The 9,679-nt window shown below is 38.8% G+C and overlaps 1 protein-coding gene across 1 annotated transcript in view; it reads right to left on the minus strand.

Annotated features, from left to right (window-relative positions):
• The window catches only part of psmd2 (proteasome 26S subunit ubiquitin receptor, non-ATPase 2), a 79,407-nt gene that overhangs the window by 6,679 nt on the left and 63,049 nt on the right, over positions 1 to 9,679 (minus strand). Inside the window, exons 16-17 of the mRNA XM_043702323.1 lie at positions 5,402 to 5,485; positions 4,604 to 4,772 (exon numbers count right to left, since the gene is read on the minus strand). Coding sequence (XP_043558258.1) covers positions 4,604 to 4,772; positions 5,402 to 5,485 — 253 coding nt within the window. The remainder of the gene's footprint in view (positions 1 to 4,603; positions 4,773 to 5,401; positions 5,486 to 9,679) is intronic.

The raw sequence follows: 9,679 nt of genomic DNA on the forward strand, positions 1-9,679 counted from the left end.
ATTTGAACTATAGGGAGAGGTTGAACAGGCTGGGGCTGTTTCCCCTGGAGCGCCTGAGGCTGACCTTATAGAGGTTTACAAAATTATGAGAGGCATGGATCGGGTAAATAGGCAAAGTCTTTTCCCTGAAGTCAGGGAGTCCAGAACTAGAGGGCAAAGGTTTAGGGTGAGAGGGGAAAGATATAAGATAGATCTAAGGGGCAACGTTTTCACAGAGGGTGGTACGGGTATGGAATGAGCTGCCAGAGGAAGTGGTGAAGGCTGGTACAATTGCAACATTTAAGAGGCATTTGGATGGGTGCATTACTAGGAAGGGTTTGGAGGGATATGGGCCAGGTGCTGGCAGGTGCGACTAGATTGGGTTGGGGTACCTGGTCGGCATGGACAGGTTGGACCGTAGAGTGTTTCCATGCTGTACATCTCTATGAGCTGAAAATGTGTTGCTGGAAAAGCGCAGCAGGTCAGGCAGCATCCAAGGAACAGGAGAATCGACGTTTCGGGCATAAGCCCATCTCTATGACTCTACTACACGGAGAGTTAGTCCAGATGGATGTGTTGCAACTTGAACCCACAACCTTATAACTCAAAGAAATGAGCCATATATATCATGCGCCAATAAATTCAGTTGAAGAAGAAATAGAAAGATACTGGCAAATTGTACTGTCCTTCTTGAATAGTGGCATTACTTAATTCATATTCAATTAAACAGCTGAACCTAAATTTAAAGCCTCACCTTAAAATGACACATCTGACAATTCAGTTTTGCAACTACAATTCACTTAGATCGCACACCAAAATCCATAGGTTAAACTGAACAAACGACCATCTTATTCAGGAGAAAAGAGCTCAGCTCAACCAAACTGAAAAAGTTAAAGCAGCCTTTAACAAATTTTATTTCCTTCAGAATGTGAACTGTACATATAATTACAAATTGCAACGTGGAAGAATCACTTTCAAAGAATTCCAGAATTATTAAATTAGATTAGATTACTTACAATGTGGAAACAGGCCCTTCGGCCCAACAAGTCCACACCAACCCGCAGAAGCGCAACCCACCCAGACCCATTCCCCTACATTTACCCCTTCACCTAACACTACGGGCAATTTAGCATGGCCAATTCACCTAACCTGCACATTTTTGGACTGTGGGAGGAAACCGGAGGACCCGGAGGAAACCCACGCAGAACAGGGAGATTGTGCAAACTCCACACAGAGTCGCCTGAGATGGGAATTGAACCTGGGTCTCTGGCGCTGTGAGGTAGCAGTACTAACCACTGTGCCACCATGCCGGCCATTCCTTTGTTATAAATAATGGGATAAGAATTATGCACAAGTAAATGAATGACCATTCCTTTGTTATATATAATGGGATAAGAATTATGCACAAGTAAAGCGCGAACTTTTAAGGGATGTATTGGTTATAAAGTGATTCCGGCCCCATTAGTTTAAATGGTGCTGCTATTATGCAATTTTCTTATATCACAGGATTGCATTAGCATGGAACTATCGCGTTATAGCAGAACCAACTGTGTTACAAAGTGCCAGATATTATAAGATTACCAAATACATGAAAGGATCTGTATATGCTCTCAACAGAACAAACAGTTATTAGATCACTGTTTGGTGTGATTTGAAATTATACACATCAAAATGACTTTAAACCTGGCAGTGCATTAGCACACTGCATCATCAAAATTGACCTATTTTAAATACAGCGCTTTGTCACACCACAAAGAGTTGGACCAGAAAAATAAATAAGGGAGATTGCATTTTTAAAATATGCTTTCATGAGATGTGGATATCACTGGCAAAGATAGCATTTCTTACCCATCCTTAATTACCCTTGAACTAAATAGCTTGTTTGCACAAACAACCTCAAGCTCAATTGAAGAATAGATCAAGCTACCAACAAGAAACCCTTTTATGTGAAAAATGATTACTTGAATCAATGCTAGAGATCTACTGACAAAATTGAAATGACACTTTAGAGAAGAAAGACATGTCATATTCAATCACTTGTCCAAGTCACAAGGAAATCCAGAAATAAGAACTCAAAGTTGAGGGTTATGAATCCTACAGTGTGTAATTTCCCTTGCAAGTAGATGATGATTAACATTTAACACTTTACACAGATCAACATGAAATGGTCCAAAGGATTCGTAGAGATGTTACAATCAGACACAGTTTAACCCAAGATGTTCAATTTTCAGCTTCTGTCAAAAAGGCACAAAGGGACAGAATATCTGAAGGTTCAAAATGCAATTGCCACCATTAGGGAAAAGGTATTGGGAAAGCTATCAGCTCTAAAAGCAGAAGATTTGATGGCCGGTATCCCAAGGTCTTGGAAGGAGACGCTACAGATAAAGCAAAGACATTGGTTATAACTTGCCAAAATTATTTATTTTTTTGCAATGCATTCTTCGTATGTTGGTGTTGCTGGTTAGACCAGCATTTATTGCCCTTGAAGAGATAGTGGTGAGCTTCCTTGAATAGCTGCAAATCTTGTGTCATAGGTAAATGTTCAACACTGTTTGGGAGGGAATTCAAGGATTTTGACACAATGATACGGAGGAAATCTGACATACTTCCAAGTCACAATCGAGTGTAGTTGGAGGAACTTCCAGGTGGCAGTGTTCCATGTATCTGTTGCTTATGCCCTTCAAGATTGAAGTGGTCATTGGTTTGGAAGAAGTCTGGAAGAAAGGTGGATAAAAGAAATTGCAGATCTGCGCGTGTGAACTTCCAAAACGTTTTTTGATAAGATGTCTTATCAAAGGTTACTACACATAATAAGAGTTTGTGGTGTAGGGGTAAAATGTTAACACGGATTATGAACTGGTTAGCTAACAGAGAACAAAGGATAAAGATACTAGATCTTTTTCAGCTTGGCATGGTGAGACTTTTGGAGTGCCACAGAAAGTAGTAATTAGAACACTTTACAGTCTTTACCAATGATCAAGATGAAGAAACCAAATGTATAGTTGTCAAATATGTGATAACAACAAGAAAAGGAGACCAAGTTGTGAGGAGTCTGCAAAGGGAAACGTACTGTGAGTGGAAATAATTCATAGATGGAACATAACAAAATGCAAAATTGCTCACTTTTCCAGGACAAGAGAAAAACAAGCTTATTATTTAAACAGACAGACTGCAGAACTCTGGCACAGATGGGTCTAGGCCTGTTCAGACAAAATGGGAATTCCTTCCCTTTAGAAAGCAGTTAGTCTGTGAATTCCCTTTCTCTCAAAGCGATGTAGGCTGGGTCACTGAATTTATTCCAAGCTGAGTTAGTTTGACCTACTTAACTATCAGAAATTTAAGAATATAGATAGCATACAAGATAATGGAGTTGGAATCACAATCCAATCAGCCATAACATTAATGTATAGTGGGACAGGTTCAAATGGCTGAATGACTTACCACTGCTCCTGAGTCTTGTGTTACCAGTTCTAATTCAAAGACAGTCCTTTTAAAAAATTTAGCTGAAGATTTACCCTTCTCTTTTTGAGTTTACCTAATTGGTTGAAGGGTAAATGATGGCTTGGTTAGTGGCACATTCTCCCGAGACACCAGGTGGTGGTTTTATGCTCTGCTCCTTGAGCTGAGCACAAAAATCAAAGATGACACTTCAGTGGAGTAAAGGATGCTTTGCAATATTACAAGTGTGGTCGCTTGGGTCAGATGTTAAATCAAGGTTCTGTTTGACCTTTCAGGTGAGTCTAAAAGATTGTCTGATGCTACATCTAACAGTCAAGGAGTTATGCCTAGTGCCCTGGCCAATAGTTATATTTCAAATCAAAAAACGATGGTTCATGATCACCATCCTTTATGGACGTTTCTAGTATATAAATTGGCTGCACATTTTTAAAAATATTATAACAGTTCCACAATGCTTTAATAGCTATAAAGTGGTTTGGTACATCCTTTGGTTGCAAAAGGCACTATTTAAAGCCTTTTTTATATTAAAAAAAAGGAGGAATCAATTCAGGGGAGTTGTATCCAACTCAAGATCTTGGAATTATACAAAGACAAACTAAATGAAGAATCAAATTATATCTAGACAGAAAGGAATAAACAACAAACTATTTCATAAATAAAAAGGATTCCAAAAAATAAAGCTTACATTTAACACGACAGAAGTAAAGTCTGAATTTTTATCAGGGACAAGAAACACTTTCCAAGGAAAACAGCTTTTGCAATTTGCAAAGTAGATATTTAGTAGTCATGTCAGCAATATTTAGTGTCTTAAAGAAGTTATTGTTTCTGGATTTCCTATTGGTGCAGAGTTTAATCTAAAATTTTGTTGTAGATGTAAATGATATACTTCAGGTATACAGAACAGTTTGTTGCCAAATATTTGGATTTTAAATAAAAGGTATCTAAATAATCTAAGGAACAGTGAAAGCAATGGTACAAAATCAGAGTTTCACTTCAGTAATTATATTGTTTATCTCACCAGATAAAAACCATGAAGCTTCAAGAAATGGAGGCTTACTTTAAACCTGACTCTGCTATTACTAAAATTTGACTTGGCATATTCCCATTAAGGTTTTGAACAGAGCTAGAAAGTATTGCCATGCCAATATCAGTGCAAATTACTCACCACTTCCAACCATGCCCATCGCAAATATAGAATTGTGAGAAACCTCTGGGTCAGCATCATGAGAGAACTTGCTCAAAGTGTCCAGTATACTCAACCGTGGATTAGAGACCGAAATCAAAGCCAGTGCTAATGGTACAGCACGTCTTAAAGTTGGCTCACCATACCTTAACTGCCACAAAAAGAATACAGTAACAGCTTTACAAAATGTTGTCGTATTAAGTGCAGTCTTCATAATACCTGTCTGTGGAAGTCATTGCCACAGAAGGCTGAGGCCAACTCATTGAGTATATTTATGACAGAGATAGATGGGCTCTTGGTTAGTAAGGGGATTAAAGGTTATGGGGAGGAGGCAGGAGAATGGGGCTGAGAAAAATATCAGCCAGGATTGAATGCAGAGCAGATTTGATGGACTGAATAGCCTAATTCTGCTCCTGTATCTTATGGTCTTATGCACAATGAAGTGCATGTGACAGATAAGCGCTTAACAAGAGTGTTGGGTACAGAGTTAAAATTGAACAGTCACATATGGGTTTAACAAGATCATGGAAATTTCAAATAATTATAGCATATCTTGACAAATTTTAGGAGTGCAAACCGAAACAACATTGAGCTAGTGAAACTATCGACACTGCAAAGACATTTCTGTTCAATACTTGACTGTGACAGAGTTAATTTCTCCTTGTAATACAGTGCTAATAATTGAACAGAAAATATGGTAATATAATCACAATTTTCAACTGACCAGTAGTTGCTGGGATCCTGTAAACGTACTATTTTTCACATACTATTGGCTCTTACCAGGTGTCCAAATGTGCGTAGAGCCATTTCTGCTCCAATCTCTTCTCCCATGGCAATTAAAGCAATACCAAGCACTGCTACTCCCTAAAAGTTACAAATGATAAATTATTTCAGTTGTTGACTGCCATTAATCCAAAAGATTATTATAAAGCAAAGCAAGAAGTATACTTCCAAATTTTACATTTTTCTATTTAATTAATTTAATTATAAAGTACAATAAAATTTTAAAATGAAATTGTGTGAAAATTTGCTATTTATAAAAACATATATTTTGCAATGTTTTCCCTGGGTCATTAGGGAACTTTTTTTTGCCATACTCAGGAAATATTAGAAAATGTAAAAATTGAGTCAAACGCCCAGGTAATAATGAAATTGACCACTGATAACCAGTCCCAAGACTCATTACCTCACCAGACCCTGACGTGACCATCAGACTTGACAAAATCCCCCTCCCCACCACCACCACTAGCTTTACCAACCTGGAATCCTAAGCTTGTATTTATTTGCCTTACACAATTACTCTTTTACAGAAGCTGCCAAAATGGCTGGCCATGCTGCTGGACATTTAAATCACAGAACACAGCAACAACTGTTCTGAAAATGGGGCAAGGTTTGCTTTCCTCTGACTATCTCGTACTATGAAGATGCAGTTTCATTTAAGGTACTCTGGTCATCTCCATTGGGAATCTGTGATCAGAAACAGATGCCAGAAATGCCGACTTCTTTCTTGAAAGACAAGTAGGAGTGACAATCTTATTAAGAAAATTAAATGGACGAAGTAGATCAAATGCCAGTGGGAGAACATTTGAAATTTGTGATCACTGCACCATATTTTGGGTGACTATGGAAAAGAATGCTGAACAATCCAGGTTAACAATAATTAATTGAGGGAGGATCAACTTCAATGGGACAAGAATGATTGGAGTCAAATAAATTGGAGTCAAAGGCTGGCAGAACAAATGGCAGTTAAAAAGGTAACTTCAAAGAACAGGTGGTTTGGACACAATCAAGGCATATTCCCTCAAAACAGAAAAACTGGACAAATAAATCAGAGTCTGGATAACAGAAATACAACTAGAAACTGCAATAATGTGGTAAAGGTGTGTTTATGATGGATGTCAGAAAGAAAGTAAAATTCTGAACTGAACTGACTATTCTATGTTTAGGAGGGTGGTGAGAAAGCAAATTATAGAAGCCAAGACAGAATCTGAAAAGAGACTGGTATCTAAAATGAAAAAGAACTCTGACGTCTTCTACAAGGGTGTTAACAGCAACATGTTGTAAAGGGAAGAGTAGAGGCTGAATAGGGGCCAGAAGGGGGATTTACATAGAGGGAATGGCTGAAATATAACACAAGTACTTTGGACCTGTCTTTACAAAGGAAGATGCTGCTGCCAGGGCTATGGTGAAAGAGGAAAAAAAACAATTCAGTCATTGGAAGAGTTTTAAATTCATAAAGACATATCAGATAGACTGCCTTTACTGAAGATTGATAAGGGACCAGATGGGTAAGTTGCATCCAAGGATAGCATTAGGAGTGAGAAGAGAAATTGCAGAGGTATTAGCAAATTTTTTTCCAATGTTCCTTTAGTCCAGGGGTGGTGTCAGAAGGCTGCAGAGCTACAAATGACACAGCATTGTTTAAAAAGGTAGCAAGGAAAGCCAAGCAATTGAAAACTTGTCTGTTTAATTTTTGGTGATTCAGAAACTTTTAAAAACAATAATTCAAGATAAAATGAATAGTTACGTAACAAATGCATTCGAATTAAGGAGGACCAGTTTGAATTTCTAAACGAAAAAAATCAAACTTTGACGAACTTGCTGGAATTTTTTGATGAGGTTACAGTGAGGTTGGTTGATCAGTGCAAATCCGATAGGGTATATTACCTGTTAAAGTAGTATACATTGGACTTCCAGGAGGTATTAAATGTACTGCTGGATAGCAGACATGTGAGCTAAGTTAGAACTTGTGGAATAAAATAGATAGCAGCAATATATCATAAAATTGGCTGAAGGATAAGAAATAAAGCAATGGTTACTGGATCCTGTTTGGGCTGGGGAAGATTTGCAGTGGTGTTCCTCAGGGGTCAGTGTTTAGATCCTTGCTTTGCCTGATGCATATTAATGAACTAGACTTTGAAGAATAAGGCATAATTTCAAACTTCGCAAATGATACAATATTGGAAGCATTGTACACTGGGAAGAGATAGTGTAGAACCTCAGAAGAATATGTACAAGTGGGTGTGGGGAGAGCAGGCGACAGATAAAAATTCAATGCAGAGAAATGTGAGGTGATACATTCTGGTAAGAACAACATGGAAACATAACACAAAATACAGAGTACAATTCTAAAAGGTGTGCAGCAACAGAGGGGTCAGGGTGCACATATGCACAAGTCATTACAGGTGGTAGGGCAGGTCGAGTGAGCAGTTAATAAAGCATACAGTATCCATGGCTTTATTAAAAGGGACATAGAAGCCAATAGTAAGGAGGTTATGTTGAACTTTTACAAGACACCAGTTCAACCTCAGCTGGAGTGTTTTGTCCAGTTCTGGGCACCAAAGTTTAGGAAGGATGTGAAAGCATTGGAGTGCAGGAAAGTTTCACAGGAATTGTTCCACTGCAGAGGAATTTTGTTTATGAAGATAACTTTGAGAAGACGAGACTGCTCTGCTTGGAGGAGAGGGCTAAGAGGAGATCTGACTGAAACATTCGTAATGAGGGGCCTGAGACAGAGACAGATGGAAATAGATTCAATTGAGGCATTTGCAAATGTCACCACATTAGGTGCTCCAGCCTCAACCTTGCCCCTTGCCTGAGGCATGATGACCCTCAGGTCAAACCACCACCAGCCACCTCTCTCTAATAAGCAATCAGCCCTTTTGCTATAGTCCTTCTGGACCACTTTACCTTTACATGGTTATTTGAAATGAAACAATGAGTACAATAAGAGAGGTCAGAAGATTATCATTAGGTAAGACGGCTCATTTGGAGGAATGGCGCAGACACAACAGGCCAAAAATCCTCCTCAGCATTGTAACAATTCTGGGATTCTGTGAAATAAATTGAAATCTGAAAGGAGCAAATAGAAGGAGTAGACCATTCAGGCCTACAATCTGCTCTGTCATTCAATATGATCATTGATGATCATCCAAATCAATACCCTGATCCTGTTTTTATCCCATTTCATGGATCCCTTTACCCCAAGAACTATATCTAACTCCTTCTTGAGAACATTCAATGTTTTGCCCTCAATTGCTTTTTGTGGCAGTGATTCCAAAGGCTGACCACTCTCTGGGCGAAGAAATTTATCATCTCATCATTTGATATATCCCTATTATCTTTAGACTGTGACCTCTGGATTCCCTAGTCATCAGGAACATTCTTCTCGCCTTGACGCTGTCTGTTCTGATAGAATTTTATAGCTTTTGATGAGATCCTGGTCTTGAACTTTGCTTGCTATGCATTCCTGATAGTAAACAGGCTAATTAATGGAAATTGGAAACCCTTCAAAAGTTTTTCTAGTATTTAGTGTGAAGTAAGGAGTATTTATCTGCTGTTACAGCACGAACAGCTCTCCAAATAAAGCAAATAAAGACAAAAGGAAGGCAGAAGAATCACTTAGGCCACCAAGGTCACAGTGTCCTGTTGAAATGACACCAAAGATTTCTCTGAGGCTGATGCACCAGATTATCAATGTAGTATTTGGAAAAATAGAATGCTCTGGTCTAAGAAAGAAAGATATTTTAATCTTCAGATATAGGTGATCAAGGGGGCAACGGTTATCACAACATCTCAATTAGGTGTTCCATGGTCACTGGCTGACAGGATTCAATAAATTGTTAGTATAGCATAGACTGTCTGCCCCCAAAATATTTTAACATAGGTTGGTGGCAAGTTAGTTATGTGGTCATCCAGGGGAAGAGACATAACCTCCTACAGAGGTGACCAAAAATTCAAGGGAAGAACAAAGATTATCACCACCAAAGACTAAGAAACATCAGAGACCAACATCACACACCACTCTAAACAATAGGGGCTTCTCCAGTCTACAGAACGGTTCTCACTTGTCTTAGGTTGTGTATCTCCTTTCTTTGACTAGAAGAAAGTGAGGTCTGCAGATGCTGGAGATCAGAGATGGAAATGTGTTGCTGGAAAAGCGCAGCAGGTCAGGCAGCATCTAGGGAACAGGAGAATCGACGTTTCGGGCATTAGCCCTTCTTCAGGAATGAGGAAAGTTGGTCCAGCAGGCTAAGATAAAAGATAGGGAGGAGGGAC

This window comes from Chiloscyllium plagiosum, chromosome 13 (genome assembly GCF_004010195.1).
Source record: "Chiloscyllium plagiosum isolate BGI_BamShark_2017 chromosome 13, ASM401019v2, whole genome shotgun sequence".
NCBI classification, from domain to species: Eukaryota; Metazoa; Chordata; class Chondrichthyes; order Orectolobiformes; family Hemiscylliidae; genus Chiloscyllium; species Chiloscyllium plagiosum.